General features: G+C 37.5%; 2 protein-coding genes across 3 annotated transcripts in view; one reads left to right on the plus strand and one right to left on the minus strand.

The window, feature by feature from the left end:
• PIP4P1 (phosphatidylinositol-4,5-bisphosphate 4-phosphatase 1) overlaps positions 1-2,272 on the plus strand; it is a 6,777-nt gene extending 4,505 nt beyond the window's left edge. The window contains exon 7 of the mRNA XM_072415197.1: positions 674-2,272. Within this exon, the coding sequence (XP_072271298.1) occupies positions 674-817 (144 nt within the window). The 3' untranslated portion in view covers positions 818-2,272. The remainder of the gene's footprint in view (positions 1-673) is intronic.
• A 530-nt stretch (positions 2,273-2,802) lies between these two features.
• OSGEP (O-sialoglycoprotein endopeptidase) lies at positions 2,803-17,360 on the minus strand. Of its 2 annotated transcripts, none has more exons than XM_072415193.1 (12): positions 17,223-17,360; positions 14,356-14,478; positions 13,711-13,830; positions 12,880-13,055; positions 12,132-12,227; positions 10,462-10,511; positions 9,882-9,960; positions 9,226-9,291; positions 8,457-8,547; positions 7,160-7,235; positions 6,791-6,889; positions 2,803-6,692 (listed from the first exon to the last, which is right to left on the minus strand). In XM_072415193.1, the coding sequence occupies exons 2-12, from the start codon at positions 14,468-14,470 to the stop codon at positions 6,653-6,655; spliced, it is 1,008 nt and encodes a 335-aa protein (XP_072271294.1). In that variant the 5' UTR covers positions 14,471-14,478; positions 17,223-17,360; the 3' UTR covers positions 2,803-6,652. The 2 variants fall into 2 exon arrangements, with proteins under 2 accessions (XP_072271294.1, XP_072271296.1); XM_072415195.1 differs by lacking the exon at positions 17,223-17,360 and adding an exon at positions 16,909-17,141.

Below are 17,360 nucleotides of genomic sequence, written 5' to 3' on the forward strand. Positions count from 1 at the left end.
TATATATATATATATATATATATATATATATTAAATTATCTACAGGAAAGGGAAAGAAGGTAAAGGGGACATAGAAAAGAGTTTAGTTTCTCCACTACCACATGGACATTCTCCCTCCTAAAACCACACAGGTCAGCTACCCATCCTTGAACTAAACCTATCTGCAAATCACATTGTTGGTCCATCATTAATGCAGTCTTGTGCAGGAGGTCACACAGTTCATCACTGTCCCAGGCTGAAAAAAGTTTGCTGACTACACAGTATGAGTTTGTGATCTTTACATCTTAGCCCTCCCCCCAAGAAAACTGCAGCAATACTAAACAGGTTTGGGCAGTAAATACCAGCAGATGGTCAGACTGACCACTTTTATAAAGAGCCTCAGGCACCCACTCCTGGAAGATCAATCACTGTCTCTGTTCAGCTAGTATTTGACGGCTGCTTCATCTGCCTTAATAGATAATGATCTTGTAGTCTGCTTTCCATGAGGCAAAGGTTAACTACATATGCCAATCATATAGATATCAATTTTTTTCCAGTTCCAACAAAAGCTAAATTTCTATAAGTAACATTCTGAAGCTTAGCCATGGCTTCTGCAGTTGGCTGTAACCCAATCATATGTGAATCCAATATGTTAAAGTACTTATTCTTACACTGTGATGTTTTTGTCTTTCAGGCCGGCACTTGGACATTAGCACGCACATATGGTGGAATCTATGCCTCTTGGGCGCTGTTGCTGCTGTTGGCGTTGATATGCATGGGCCGTGCCATTTATTGGGCATGCATGCGAGTCAGTCACCCAATCCAGAGCTTCTCATGAGCCTGTCTAGATCTGCCTCCCCCAACTCCTCCCTTGGTGGCCAGAAAGGAAGTAACCTCTGGAAGGCACAAGGCGGAGTCATTGCAGTGGCCATTGACCAGCGGAATGAATCCATGCTGCCTTATGAAGCAGTTCTGACTATAACTTAATTATTCTTAATCCACCTGCTAATGTTTACTGCTGCCCATGGTTAACCCCTTCACCACCAGGGGCTGCAAAGCATTGAAGCATCCTGGAGCTGCAAAGGGGTTGATTGCTTTTTAATCATTCTGTTGATTTTAAAGAGGATTGTAGGGAAACTAGTGCGAGCTCCTGATCATGCTGCAAGCTGTGAGCACCTTGTAGCAGATGCAGGATTATGTTTACATGAAGGAGGAGCAGGGGCTTTAAATATGTGTCATAGCATTTGGGGTAATTTTACAAAACAGTCATGGCATCTACGAGGTTAAGGCCATAGAAGCCAGGATGGAGAACCAGCCTTGGGAGGATGGTTTTTCCTCATCTCGTCATATCCTCCTATTTGTTGCACCTTAACCCATTTTTATTTTCTGGAGAGTGGCAGTTTTTTTTTTAACCTTTTCTTTTTTTTACCTGATACCTGAAAGAAAATAGTTCCTTTCAGCCTTTCCAAAGAGGCCTTCAGAACACTATATCTTTAAATAGGACAAGGGCCTGTGGTTATTTGGTCTTGCAGTGTAAGTTAGAATGTTGCTTTTAAACCTATTACAAAATAGCTGCATGAATTGAACAATCCATATTTTGTTAGCGATAGACCGTACACATTTACTAACAGTCCTTTTTATTGCTGGTTCATTTATTTTACCTGTGTTGGATTCAAGCAGCAGCCAGTATAAATGAACCCACAAATTTGCCCTTGTAGGTTACACATAGAAAATCAATGCACTGCAGTGTCTTGTAATGGTGTAAATCAGACCACTGTAGTCACATCTATTGGTTAGATATTTGGCCAATATTTTAGAACACTGGATTTTATGTTTTGTAGCTTTCTTATTTGCCAGCCATGAAAAATCTAAAGGTTTTATGTTGCTACCTCTAGGACACTACTTAGAGCCACATGTGCTCTCCATTAGCTTTTGGTGCTTTAGAAGCCTCCTTCCCGTTTTTATTCAGTTGTTCTGTGGAGGGCATTAACCTAATTTGTAAAGGGAGGAATACTGTTGACAATTGAAAATGGTAAGTTTGGGGTGGGAGGTAATGTCGGCGTAACCATTAGGAGAGGATGAAATCTATTGTGACTTCTGCAGGGTCCAATCTGTTTTTAACTGTGCAGCTGAGTTGTAAATATTTGTAATTTTTCTTTTTCTGTTGCTGCTGTGCTTCCTGCAAATTTTATTTCACTTGAAAAATATAAATGTATTGTTTTCCTTCCTATTTTTGTGAAGAATTGTTCCTTGGCCTTTGCTGACAAAACATTAAAGAAAAATGCCACTTTAATTTTTAATCCTGTATTTACAGTATTAGATTCCTGATATTTCTGCCTTCTTGTTTTAGAAAAGAAAAGCAAACCCTAAATGAGTCTGCAAATACATTTAACACTTATCAGGATGATACTTTTAGTTTTCATGTGAAATTGCTGACTGCTTGGTAGTTGTGCTTAGCCAGGAGATTCGCTACTTTGAATAACTGACCCAAAGAGGGCATGCGAAAAGGATTTCTCACTTTACTAATCTGGATATTTATTTTGAAAAATACTGAAGGCAATGGGGTGATAATTATTGCCAGGTAGCAGAATGGTCTGATCCTTTATTTTATATAGTGGGACTTCCACTATATCAGATTTACTTTACAGAATGTATTTTTATATTTTCTAACATTTGTTTTATATTTGTCTTTTTCATTGGCTAAATGATGAGCTTACAAATCTAGCAAACGGACATACATCAGACTCTCCCCCCCTAACAAGGCTGCTGTCTGGTCCTAAAATATATTTTAACAATTAAAAAATGCATAAACAAAGGGAGGGATACAAGAAACAAGAAAAACCTTTATTTTTATTGTTTAAACAAACATAAAAATCTAAAAAACTGCACAAAACAAAAGTGTTATACCATGTCAAAGTTAAATGTCCAAAAATTACTAACAGAATAAACTGAAACAGAACACAAGCATACCACAGTAGTTGTGAAGCAGAACATCAGCCAGATTTCCTGTGCAGTACTCTCTCCCCCCCCGAACCTTAGGGCCAGTACTATGAGCCCAGTTACCCTGGACTGGACAATGAAAGGTTCATCAGTGTGATGCTCTCAGTCAAGCTGCTTTCTTATGATACTTCTTGTCAGCACCTCAACTGCTTGGCTCCTTTTTTGTTTTAGAGCCCAGTCCAGCTGTTCAGTATAGCACTTCGATACCACATCATTTTCAGGCATTTTATACAGTGCCTACCTAAACGCGCAAGTCACATTTTTTTTTTTAATGATTACAAAGCTACAGTGATTTCTGTCTTTATCTGCCTACTGCAGTTTTAAACAGTTATAAAAAAAAATAAACACAATGACATAAATTTGCCCTTTTCATGCATGTAAATTTCTCTTTTTGGGGAGAATGTGTGAAAAGTGTACTCTAAATCAAAAATTGGTGCCTATGGCAACCTTTACTTTTTTTTTTTTTTTCAGACTGGGGTCACAAGAATGACTATTGAAAGCTCTATTTTATGGCCAACAGGAAACCTTTACAATTATCAGCCCCTTAAGAATCATATGCACTGCCCTTTCCAGCAACAATTTCATCTGTGAACATGCTTTCAAAGATCACTTGGCAACATTTAAAGAAAATAACACTAGGGAATTTTAAAAGTGAAAATAAAAGGTATTGTAACTGAAAACTGTAACCTTCAGCAGGATTACTAGACACTTTTTAAATGTGACATTTTCTGTGACAGCATTTCAGCTGGCAACTTCCAGACCTGAGGAGTGCTGGATTTGCGAAAACTCCAAATTTTTTTTTATACTTACCTCCACACACAGACCAACCTTCTTCTCACAGCACCGCAGACATCTGGCAGTTCCAGGGAGCAGGCAGTAGGGACATCTTAACGTGTATTTAGTTTAGCAAGCAAGACCTAAAGGCTGTTTCTGCAGAACAGCGCTATAAAAACATTAGTGGCCAAACAGTGTACTGCAGTCCCTGTATTGAAAATGCGATCCAAAATTAATGCTGGGAAACTGAAGGATCCGGATTATCAATGGCCAGATTTCGATTGTCAACCTGTACCACGTTGATGCAAGCTGGTAGAAAGCAGGGTTAAATCTTGTGCTTGCTTAGTTTTCCCAGTGTAAAATGTATAAGAAATCCTGTGTTTTATGGGGAGTACAAAAATCATAATAAATTCTCATTCATTGAAGGATAGGGGAAGTCATAAAACATTTGTTACATCTTAAACCTGTACAAATACAGATGGGGTATACAGTGCACAACTGCTGTAAGGACCAATATAAAAAGCTGTTGTTGGCATTGGATAATTCTGAAATGTCCATCTAAAGGAATTTAAAAAAAATAGTGAACAGAAGACCACACAACCTCACAAAGTGATATTGAGGCAGGACGCCCTTTTTGAGCCCATCGAGTATGACGTAAAGGGAATCTGGCTTTCTGAAAGAAGCAGCAGCTGGAAATTGGTTTTTCACAGCTAGAAACACCCTCATAGCTTCAAATAAGGACTTAAGCACCAAATTCTTTTCAAATATGAGACACCCTATATTAAAGTCTGTCAGAAAATGAAAAGCCAAGGGGTCTCTAAAATAGAATAGAAAGGGCAGAGATCTGATGCTTGATGGTATTAGGAGCCGAACATTAGTCAGGGCTCAACTGCAAAACGAGAGGATCCATCCCACTAAGAAACTCCTTGGGTGAAAGCCCTTAGACTCACACCAAGAAAACCAAGCTTTCCCCATCCAATGACAGATAAGTGGATGCCTCCGCCTTGAACACTGTAGGATATCCCAATTTATTATTATAGCCAACAACTGAGAAATAAGATGGACAATCTGGCAGATCTGGATAGAGTAGCTCAGCTTAAGGTGTTTGTAAGTCTTACCAGGCCTATGTATTACATCTGCCCTGTCTAAGCTGGAGCAATCAGGATCACATATGGAAAAAGCTTGAAGGGAGAAAAGGCTCAGATCACATGGAGCCACTGGGGCATCCACTGCTTCTGTCAATAGATCCCTGGACCTTGATACAAACCTGTTCTGTTACTAAACATGGAGGCCAGAAGGTCCACATCTGAAATCCCCTACTTATAAAACAAGTTCTGGAATACACCTTCGGGTGCAGACATCTCTCCTAATTTAAGACACTTTTGAGAAAATCTTCTTGTCCCCCTTTACCCTTCTTGCTGTAGCAAGATTTCTTGTTCCTCCCCGATGATTGATGTACACCACTGCTAAGGTATTTTCTGACAAAATCTGAATCAGATGACCCTCCCTGGTCCAACTCTGAAAAAATAAACAAGATTTCTTCAAATTCAAGCCCTCTGCACTGATTGTTGCCAAGGACTCCCAAACAGACTCCCCTCTTGTCATGTCATTCTAAAAACCACTCTTCTTACAAAGATGTTTTATTAATTTACAGTAAAGTAAAATAAAAACATGACTTCTAGTAAATGTATACATTATAACAATTATTTTTATCAAAACAGGACTTCTTTTGAAGCGTCACCCTAATTTAGACATTTAGAATAAAAGAGTAATAGAGTCCAACATGCATTAAAGTATGTAAATTCATTTTAATTAGGAGACTATTTCTGATTGGTTAGTAAGTGGTTACATGTGCTATGCCTTGTATGCATAAGCTAAGAGCTTTCAAAGAACTCTAAAAAGGTGCCACATTCCATGGACTTTAATTTTTCACATAAATACCTGAAATAAAGTACAGGTAGTCTCCAGGTTACATACGAGATAAGGACTGTAGGTTTGTTCTCAAGTTGAACTTGTTTGTCAGTCAGAACAGGTACAATATTTTAATAAATGCAATAAAGACAGATGTTTGTCTCAACATGTTAGGCAACATAGTGTCAGATAATATATAAAATCCTCACTGTGAGCTAATTACAAACATACGAACAAGGAAAAAAAAAAAAAAAAAAAAAAACTTTGTGAAGCCTAGACATTCATTAACTTCTGGAGCAAGATGTGCTTTGATATGCAAAAAGAAACAACTGCAAAGTTTGTCTTGGTCAATAAATAGTTACAAGAGCTTGCAGAACAGCAAATGATTTCTACTGCAAGTCATGTGGACCACCCCCTCCCCCCCCCCCATCAAGCCTGTCCTGCACAAGAAGGAACAGGGAAGCCCCGTTCATATCTAGGAGTCGTCCGTATGTCGGATGTCCCTAAATCAGGGACTACCTGTACTAAGTTTTGATTGCATTCTTGTTCTGGGATGGTGACTTCTGAACTGAAGTCAGTTGGTCAACACGACAGCGGGCATCCCACATGCAGAAGGTCAGCAATAGTAGCCAGCCTATTTTCCCTAATTGCCATTTTCTTTGTGCAGTGATTCTTCAGTCTAAAGGTAAAATGCTTGTAACCTCTACCTCTTGTGAAGTCCCAACTTCCACAGACCTGAGCATTTAGCAGAATACACATTATCCAGAGGTGCCCTGCAACAGGCATTTTAAGGCTGCAAATATGATACACACATTTGAATGTATTTTGCACAGCAACCCCTGGTCCAATGATCTGCTCTCTGAGGGATTCATCTTGAAAACCAAGATTCTTTTTAAATGAGGGATTTCTTGACAGGTCAGTACATTTTTTTTTCAAAACTAGAAAATATTGGTAAATGCACTATTCCAAAATCATTTTCGAATCATTTTTAGTCTCTCCATGTAACTTCCACCTCATCAGTCCGGTACCTGTGGAGAGGATAGCAAACAATAAAACCATATTTTAATAAATCACTGCCTTTACATTCCAGGTAGGTGAGATTTCAGCAATGATACTAAAAGCTGACCTTTGTGTTATCCAGGAGTCTTCAAGTGGTGTCATGTGACCAGAGCGAAACATTTCCCATCCAGCTTGGGCAATCATCGCACCATTGTCTATGCAGAATCTTAAAAGTGCAGAGACACAAATGTGCTTGTTAACCATGAGACTATCTTACAAGTCAAATGTATAACTGTTAAATAAAATGAGAATCAACCTATAAATATAGATGGTCAATGAGATGCCGAAAATCCATATTGCAGAGTTTGATTGCCTCGGTTTCAAGTCAGTGCAATGTGCATGAAATTTGTATGTGATTTGTATAAAGTGAAATTTCCTGTGTCTCATTGACTATTTTATATTTTTTTAATAAATCCAGACAATTGACAGTCCTTACCTCTCATCTGTTGCAAACAGTTTGGCACTTCGTTCCTTGCACATAATTTCCATCATCTCCTGTAAACGAACGTTACCTGAGTGTAGCAACATAATATTTACTAAATGCAATCATATTATTATTAATATTTAAATATTGATTATTGATTAAATGTTTACATATTCCTTGCAAGCAATCAGCTTTAACCACCTGGGCGTTACACTGAGGTCTAGATTTCTGTTCCAAAAGCGTTACACTGTCTTTCATGAATTTTTTTTTTTTTTTTTAAATTGTAGACCTGTAACTTACAGAAATATGTCCGAACACGGTTCTAGTAGATATCATGAATATAAAAAATGTTTGAAACACACAATCATGTAAAAAAAAAAAATTACTTTTAATAAAATTAAATAAAAGACAAAAAATCAGCTTAAACAAGAATACATAAATAAATGAAAAATACTGAAAATGCGATAATTCGGTATACTGTATAGTAATATATTTTTCTAAAACACCTCCCTAGTGTCCGTCACATACCTATAGACAAAACCACATAAATATATTTTCTATTATTTTGTATTGGATTGGATACAGGACTTTGTATTCAATCCAATACAAAAGGAGAACAAAATTCAAACTCTCATTTTGTATTGGATTGAATACAAACTCCTGTATCCAATCCAATACAAAATGAGAGTTTGAATTTACCAATTACATACTTTGTATTTATTTTTAATTATTTTGTATTGGATTGGATACAGGAGTTTGTATCCAATACAAAATGTGTTTGAATGAGTTTCAGTTTGAATTTCCCGCACACGCGCCGACGTCATCACGCACGGAGGGAGAAGAAGCCGGCCGGCTTAGAAGAAGAAGCTGACCGGCAGGTAAGTGATCGATAAACCCGAACTTTTCTCACTGTATTTTCATACAGCGAGAAAAGTTCGGGTTTATCAATAATTGTAACTTTTTGAAGCCCATACCAAGGTCGGGCTTAATGGTCGGGTGGTTAAATGAATCCTCCACGAACCCTTGTTGCTAAAGGCACTGTAAAACAATTAATTCTCAAAGGAATTGCTTTCCACAAATCAGTGCATTTGCAGGGTGGATTTTGTGACAGTTATGACAGTGGACCATGCCTGCCTGTGCTGAAATGGCCACTTCAGTGTATATAGAGTATTGTTATGTTTCACATGTCAACAGAAAAATAGACAACGTTTTTACAACACTGATTCTGAAAGTGTTATCCAAGCTAGAATACAGACCCCAATTTTTTAAATACATCTTCAAGAAATTCATAGGTCAGTATGCTACTTACATCCAACTCCGCCAACTATTAGAACTTCTTGTGAGCCACAATGAGCCATAGCTCGTTCTGTAATCTCCACAAGCATTGCAAATAAAGTCTCCTGAGAAAACAGAAAAGATTAGTAATAATTCTCAACACATAATTTAGGTATGATAGAGTTGTACAGGCAACAATTAAATTATGTCCCACCACATAGCATCTTTGGCAGTGTAGTCTACAATCTTTTATCAGCTAGTTTGCTTTGCTAGCATATGCTCCAACCACATACGTGAGATCTTCATTCATTATCAGGGTTAAGCACTATAAAAAAAACAAACATCCTAGCAACTTTGTAAACACAATACAGAAATTTACACAGCTAGCCAATGTGCCTAAGAAAACAAAAACAAAGAGACAATATCTGACATAGTTCTCCAGTCTCCTACATTTACCTATACAGTGTAATATGGACACAAACTACGCCACAGACAAAATTGTGGTTCAAGTGGTTGCCACTGAGGCTAACAGAACAGGATCCACAAAACAGCTTGTGCACTCACTGTCAACAAAAATGCATATATTTATCAAGAATGATTAAATATAGACTGGTAAATTGTAATGCATGGATCTATTGCTTCATAACAGTTCAAAACTACTGTCAAAGATTTTCTCAAATGAAACGTATAACATGAGAGTCCCTATGATTTTATGTTAGCAATACTGATCTGGAGACACATTTTTAATTTTTCATATGTCATTAAATAATTGGTACAATTTGCATGTGTATCCTAATACTTACTTGTAAAGAGAAACAGAGATCCTCTGGTGTACATTCTCCTGATGACAACATTTTGTGAGCCATGTCCTATAAAAGAAATAAAGCTTATATAAAGAAAGTATACAGCCAGGAGTATTACAATATAAAACAATCATAACCATAAAATTATAGGGATTCCCAGCTCTGTACCTACCACTTTTCCAGTAACCCTATCCAAAGTCTACACGTTTTACCATGCAAAGTAGAACATGTAGCAGCAGTGGCAAACACTAAACCAATTGCCCAAGCTACTGGATAAGTACCCAGCTTTCAATTTCTGTGGCATTTTTCTGCCTCCCCACATGCTACATGAGGAAAGCCTTAGGTGACTTTCTGCAGCTTTTAATATACATAGTGAGAATGTTCAGTGTGTATTAAAATCAGAGTAAGCTATTTCAGGACAGAGGAGGAGATTGCTTAACAGTTTAAAACTCAATGTTAAAATGGAGTTCAGTTTTGAATTAGCTAAATACATTCCAGGGACATTAACAAAAGGTGTGAAATATCTAAGTTTGTTTTCATTATGAAACAACCACAGTCTAAAATAAAAAGTGCATGAGAATTATAAAGACCTAATGGATTCCAAAAATTCCAACATAGCATTTCTTCATTTGCTATATTCTCAAAAACATCTTTACCTCAATGTAAGAAAGAATACCAGAGAAGGACACGTCCATTCCTTTCACAGTGTATGGAAGCTCAACAAATTTTTTGCCCCTGAAAAATAAAAACAGATAGTGTTTTCAACTAAAGTTTGTTTTTGTACAAAAATTATCAACACAATGCTAAGGTTGTTTTCTTAGTTGATAAATATGCCAGAAAGTTCTTTAGTACTCCTAAACAGGTAATTTCACTAAAATAAAAAAATACCAATCCATTAACCAGCATTGTGCCAGTGCAAGATTAGATAATGTATCCTGCTGTAAATGAAAAAAAAGTGTCAATCTTGCCGTGCATTGGCCCTTTTTTTTATTGCGGGAAAAAGCCCCTTCTCCACATGCCCAAGATACACAGGAGGATCCCGAAGCCTCATGTGATACGTGACATAAGTATCCCAGAAGGCTAAGCGCTTTTAGAAAAGCAATTGCAGATATTTTAGTCTAGAATATCAAGGGCATTTGTGGTAAAGTCTACTGATGTAATGTAGAGGACACACAAAGGCAAATTGTAAAATGTACAAAAAATGAACAAAATAATAATTTGATGTGAGGTACTTACTTCTTAGCCATCTGCTCAATATTATACCCAGGACTGGGATCATTTGGGATCTTGTAGAGAGAAAAAAATAAGCAAAATATTACCCTAAATGTCCAAATGCCCAATGTTTCCTCAAACAAAGAATAATCTATCAAAAACCTTGTACTGAGGATAGTACAGGGGCTGCCAATAAGAATACAAGTTTCCTGACGGCATTTAGCTTCAATGCATTCACTTTCAGTAATTGGTCTGAAATCTGCATGAAAATTGGAAAGCTGAAGCAATGTCAAAACTTTATGAGCACTACCCTCATATAGAAACTGGGTTCACACGACATTAAACAACCAGAAATGCCTCCATATTTCCTCAGTGTGATGCAATGTCATACATAATCTAATGCTTATACAGTGAACTGTAAGTATAGCATATTATAAAAAGTCAGGACAATTTTTTTTGGAGCAAAGCTATATTAGTTAGAAACATAACCGGATACAATTCCAACTACTGATAGGGGTTTAATGTACTCTTTCACTCATTTACAATCACCAGTGTTATCATATACTGGGAGATATTCAAGCATAGCCAGGTATCAGCAATGCTGTCCACATGTATGAATCCAATGAACGAAAGTCTCCTGAACTTCAACTATATAGTAGCTCATTACTTTATATTCATGACACGAAAAAGTAACGGCTTAGAAGGTTTTTTTCCACCTAACACAGGGTGAATGATGCAGATTTTTCCAAACCCTTCCTATTACACCAGGTAATACTTGTGCTTCCACATCTTAATACTCCCATATATCTCTGCTTTTCTTAGTATATCAGTAAACTCAAGGAGAGCTATAGCCAGACTAGTACAGATGGCACTGAGCAATAATGGTTACTTGACCTGAACTACCATGGACAAACTAGAAAAAACAAAATCATTGTCTCTGTCCCTTTGTCCCCTTGTGCAAAAAAAAAATTGACATTATGTTATATTGCATACAAATGCAAATGACTAGTTCTACAAACAGGAAAAATATGTATAAACTATAAACTGGTAATATCTAATTTCTTTTGCACAGTGGGTGTGACACAGTCACGTAAGCACCTGTGCTATCAAGATTGCTTTAAAGCAGTCATTCCTCAGTCCATGCGTTTCTTCCGTGTTCCAGGGTTACGATTCATAAATGTTCAGTTCAATGACCCAGGAAATGGCTGAACCTAAGGCTGGGTGTACACGGACGTTTCGAAAAACGCATGTAGGTGTTCCTACTGCGTTTATATGCATTTTTTTAGCGTTTTAAAACTTGCCTTTAAAATGCTGGAAAACATTTATGCCGCTTCAATGGAAGCGTTTACCCATGTTTTATTTTGCGTATTTTGGCTGTTTTCCAGCGTTAACCCTGCGTTATAATTGTTTAGCTAATGCTCATAAACATGCCTCAAGGACACGTCCTGGTGTAGATTAGCCTATTGGAACGCACTGAGATGGGCTTTTAAAGCTGGTTAAACGCTAGGGAAAACATCTGTGTAGACAAAGCCTAATGATATGTTTTATTCCTTGTGACAAATGCTCTTTGAACACAAATACTTGCAACACTTAATCATTACATTCGGAAGATTACAATGCCCTGCACCCTAGTGGCGAGGCCATTACCAGTATAGTTACTGTGTTACTGTGAGCTGAACAAGTAAATGACTTACCTTTAGAACTCTAGCAAAACGGTCCAAACAGTTTCCTACAGCTATATCTATTGTCTCGCCAAATATCCGATACCGGTGTTCAGAGTATGAAATAACCTGTAAAATAGGAAAATACAGAATATATCACATTTGCTTGCCAGCTGTTGGTCATTTTACATTGCTTGCTTTATGACATAATGACTTTTAAAGTATGCATTGCACAAAATATTGTTTTTTTATTTTAATCAACAAAAGATCTACATTTTCAAACTGAATGGCCGCAGTATATTAAATGTCAAAATTCAAGACAATACAATTAGAAAATAAATGCATGAATGAAAAGTTTGGCTTGGCTGAAAGGGTTGCCAGGAGAAAATCTCTCTATTTAAAAGGAACATGCAGCCTTCCTGCAACTGAAATGAAATGCAGAAGAGATGGCAGACAGAAGCAGCTGGAAGGTCCAAGATTAATGTGAATCTGTTGCTTTGCTCTGCAGTTCACTTTACCCAACTTTTCAGATGTGCTTGCACAACACAAGTTTTCATCAATTTTCTACACCCAATAATACAGTTTAATTGGCTTGTCTCTGTATCGTCATCATTTTTCTATCCTGCTCACCTTGTATGCACATATTGAAAATAGCACATATTAAAAGTAAAAAAACAATATATATATATATATATATATATATATATATATATTTTTTTTTTTTTTTTTTTTTAAATGGTATATGAAATCCAAGCACTAACAATTTTGTGTCATACTCTACCTGTGTGTTTCCTCCACTCACATACAAAACAGTAGGGTTTTCAGCACCAGTAATCAGTCGCCCCATTTCAATATGTCCTATGCAATGATTTACCCCTAACAGGGGTTTCTTCCAGAGCTGTGCTACTGTGCGTGCTACTATAGCTACCGACACCAATGGTGCTCCCATTCCAGGTCCTTAAAAATCAAAAAAGAAAGAAAAAAAAAAGAATCACTGCAACATTTAAAAAACACTCTCATTTGACATTAGACTATGTTTGAGCAAAGTACTATGGGAAAATAAAGGTTGATTTAAGGCATTTCAATTAGTGGTTCCTAGCAATAATAATATTTATTTGGTTAATAAAAACTTCACCAAATGAAGTTTTTTTCTTTTGACTAAATTACAGATTTAATTAGAGTACTTCCATTATGCTCACTTGTAATTCCCCTACCTGACCTAATTTACCATATGCATTTCTAAGATCTAAAAACTCCATTTGCAGTATCATGAGAATGTGTTTAGTTGTTTCATTGCGTGATGAATAGTAACCTACAGATTTTTGTGTGTTACTTCACTCTCTCTCTTCCTATAAATGGGCAGAAAAAAAATATCAGCTTGTGCATATATAAAGCACACACATAACAAGCCTTTCCAAAATGCCAGATGCCTTAAAAAAACAATGACAGTCTACAAAGACCAGCCAACAGATTTGTTCACACTGCATTATTGGGGAGATTGTTGTAAAGCATGATAAAATCTCATTTCATACATGACCAAACTTCTAACATCAAGTACTGAACTAAACATTTCTTTAGGGTTAACAACTTCTTTTTTTCTACTTGATCTTACCTTTTGTGTAAGCCACACAGTCTATATCCTTTGGTTGGATCTTAGCTTCCTCTAGGGCTTCATGTAGCACTTCCAATACACAGGAGCGGTGATGACGAGCAGTGTCACTAGGAAGGAAACCTGAAATATGGTAGAAGTTATCTTTTTTTTATTTTTCCTTCCTCTAGCTGAAACTAATACATTGATATGTAGCAAACCTCTTCACTATTTAGCATAGGGATTTAATAAAGAGGAAAATGAAATTAGATTTACCCAAAATATTACTGCGTCATATCCGGCACATTGCAAGAAGCTACAGAAATATTCCTAAAATACGTTTAATAGCGTGTAGGAACCCAATTTGTATATTATGACCAGTGATCTGATGAAAGACAGGATCCAAAAGCTCACTGGAAAACTTTAAAATGTGACAGAGTGTATAAAGGTATTTTGTTTCAGGAGCCCTTTGATAAATATTTAAGATATTCCTCAAAATATTCCTGACACTAAAAACATGCAGCTGGGACTGTATAGCCACATGTCCTGCAAGAGGCAATCATGGCTGCCACCTTGGGCTATGCTTTCACGCTTGTGACCACTACCAGCTATCCCTTCACTGATCATGGTTCCTATTAGCCTACAGCAAGCAAATCAATATTTTCTTACCTTGCCCAGGAGGAGTTATGTATGTTCTTCTAGGGTTGCTGAGAACTTTTCCATCCTGTATAATCCCAACACCAATTTTGTTGGCGCTGCCTTCAAATCCAATTACAATAGTCATTTTAAGTTCTGGAAAGAAAAGTAGACAAGTGAACAAATATATCAGTAAATTCCATGAATCACTTCATTCTTCCAATACACACAACAAATGTGTACAAAAAATGTATACATTTACATTCATATTTACATGCACTAATCTCACAAATCCACTACAGCCAATCTAGGAATGTACTATACAGGTAGTCCCTGGGTTAAGGACATTGGACAGATTGTTCCTGTGCAGAATGGAGGCTTAGAGGGGGTAGGGGGGCGGTTTGTGTTACTTGCAAAATAAATCTTTTGCTAAACACAGCTGAGATTGTTGGTAATCTTAGGGGGGTGAGCTCTTTCTGCAGCCGCTTGTGTTTCTTTATTGACCAAGACAAACTGTGCAGTTGTTTAGTTTTGCATATCAAAGCACAGCTTGCTCCAGAAGTTAATGAATGTCTAGGATCCATAAAGAATTTTTTTTTGCTTTGTTTGCGATCAACTCACAGTGAGGATTTTATACAGTAACTGACATCATGCTGCCTAATAACATGGTGAGACAAACATCTGTTCTAATTGCATTTATTAAAATAATGTATCTGTTCCAACCTACATACAAATTCAACTTGAGAACAAACCTACAGTCCCTATCTTGTATGTAACCCGGGGACTACCTGTACTGTCAAGTTATAAGCAGATGAGAGAGCTCTAATATAATATAACTGAAAGCTGGTTTTAAAGGAATACAAAGTCTGCACCATTGACTTCTTCCTCTAAAAATGCTGATTGCTGGTCTATCATGCTGACTCTTTCTTTTAAAAATTGGTCTTTCTTAGTCTTGCACATACAACAATTGAATGATGTGATATCCAGTCATTTGGCTTTTTCAGAAAAAAAAAGTCAGCAATTGTAGCCACTACATTTTCCTCATGACAAATTCACCTTAAGCTGCCATAGACATGAGGTCAGTTCAGCATGCAGACCAGATCTGATTGTCCTTGGCCATGTCTATAGCTCAACAATTTACATTCACCTGCCTGGGAAAGCAGGACCTCCTAGCGCTGGCCTTTCTCAGGGTCATGTGGCAATTGTGTAAGATTTTCAAACCTGTCTGATATTCTATCGATTTAACAGCGAATCAAACTTAAAGATAAATTGTGAGCAGGCAGGTTCTTTATTGTAAAAGGACAGGCTATGTCTCTTCTGCAATACAACAAACTTCTCTGCCTATGTGCAATTATTTAACAAAACTCACGTGCACCACCCAGCACATTTCAGTAACCACCCGGCTGTTTTTGGGTGGTTACTGAAGAGTTGGGTCCGAATAAATGGGCTGCCATGCACCTACAATTTCTTCCTGCTTAAAAAAATGTCTGGGTTGAACGCTGACGCTTCTCCTTGCTCCTTCCTGTCCACACTTTTCCAAGTTCACAATTATCAGCCATCCCGACTGGGCAGGCCAGAATGACATAATTCCCATGCATTTGAAGGAGAGTTTGTTTGTTCTCTGTGGCCAGGCATGCTGGGATTGTACATGGCGCTGAAATTACACATCTCAGTGAACACTCAACAAAAGATTGCAAACATAGCAGAAGAGATGTCACTTGTCCCTTCTGCAATAAAGAACCTGTCTGCTTGCATTTTTTTATTATTAAGTTCAGTTCTGTACAACTAAAGTCTGTCTGAGTCTCTGTTATGGAAATTGACTCTTTCTCTCTTTGTCCTGATCGCCAATATCACTGGGAATAAAAGTATGGGAAATCCTAAACTTTAGTTTGCAACAAGAACATCTTCCAATGACCTATTTCTAAGACATGAGGGGGGTTTCCATGATTCCAAAAAGCTATCCATTCACTTCTTGTCCGGTCAGATCTCCCTAATGAGACAAATATAGAAAACGTATAATTGTGTACACCCTGCCTCCAACCTAGCTATCCAGAAAATGATAAATAAACCTTACCATCAGACCCAAGTCACAAAAACAGAGAAGTGCATACCAGTGACCAACAACCTCCACTTCCCTGCTACAGCAGCTGTGCTCGGTGTCCAATAATTAAATAATACCAATATACCGGTAGCAGACCAGAATAGTGTAAGAAACTGCAATGGTAATACTGTTTTTGTCACACAATGTTCTTCCTGATATTTTCTTACATTTCTATAGATACCAATGGCTTCTCTCTCCTATAAAATTATTTGATTTATGAATTGTTCTGTCCCTTTAGTTCTGGTTTCTTCTCCAGTATTACTTTGTGTTTAGAGATACCTAATAGATCTAAAAAGTTTTTTTTTTTGTTGGTGCATGAACTACAAAAAGAAAAGATTAGGGCTAGAAAGCTGCCTTCAGTAATTTATACTCTTAGATTGCAAGCTCTTTTTGCCTCTACTACTGTGTCACTGTCTGTATTTGCAACCCCTATTTAATGTACAGCGCTATATAAACACTGTTTATTAATAATAATAATAACTTACACAGGCCAGGCACACCCCTCCTCTGTAATACTGTACACTTGTGTATAGGGGGAGGGTTGGGGTCTCCTGCAGAGGGAAGGAAGGGTTATTTATATTTGTGTGACATAACAATCAGGGGTACAGGGCTATAAAGAGAAAATAAAGGGGGACTTTTCTGAATACCCCAGCCTGGGTGCTGTTTTGTTTCACCATGTGACCATTCCTTCTCTATCACATTGTCAGTCAGCCCATAAATACATATGAAGGCTGACTATGTGGAAAGCATTTCATTACAGAGGTAGGTAAAGCCTTCGGACATTTCCACCCTCACTTACCCCGTCTGCCAGGAGCCCTCGTGTACAGACTGCCAGCTCCGCCCCCCTACTATCAGCCTCTAGGGACCATCAACGTCACGTGACACATCCCGGGTCCGGGAACGTCACGTGACTCCCTCGGCTCCAGGTGTGTCATGT

The sequence above is a fragment of the Pyxicephalus adspersus genome, chromosome 6 (genome assembly GCF_032062135.1).
Source record: "Pyxicephalus adspersus chromosome 6, UCB_Pads_2.0, whole genome shotgun sequence".
In the NCBI taxonomy this organism is placed as follows: domain Eukaryota; kingdom Metazoa; phylum Chordata; class Amphibia; order Anura; family Pyxicephalidae; genus Pyxicephalus; species Pyxicephalus adspersus.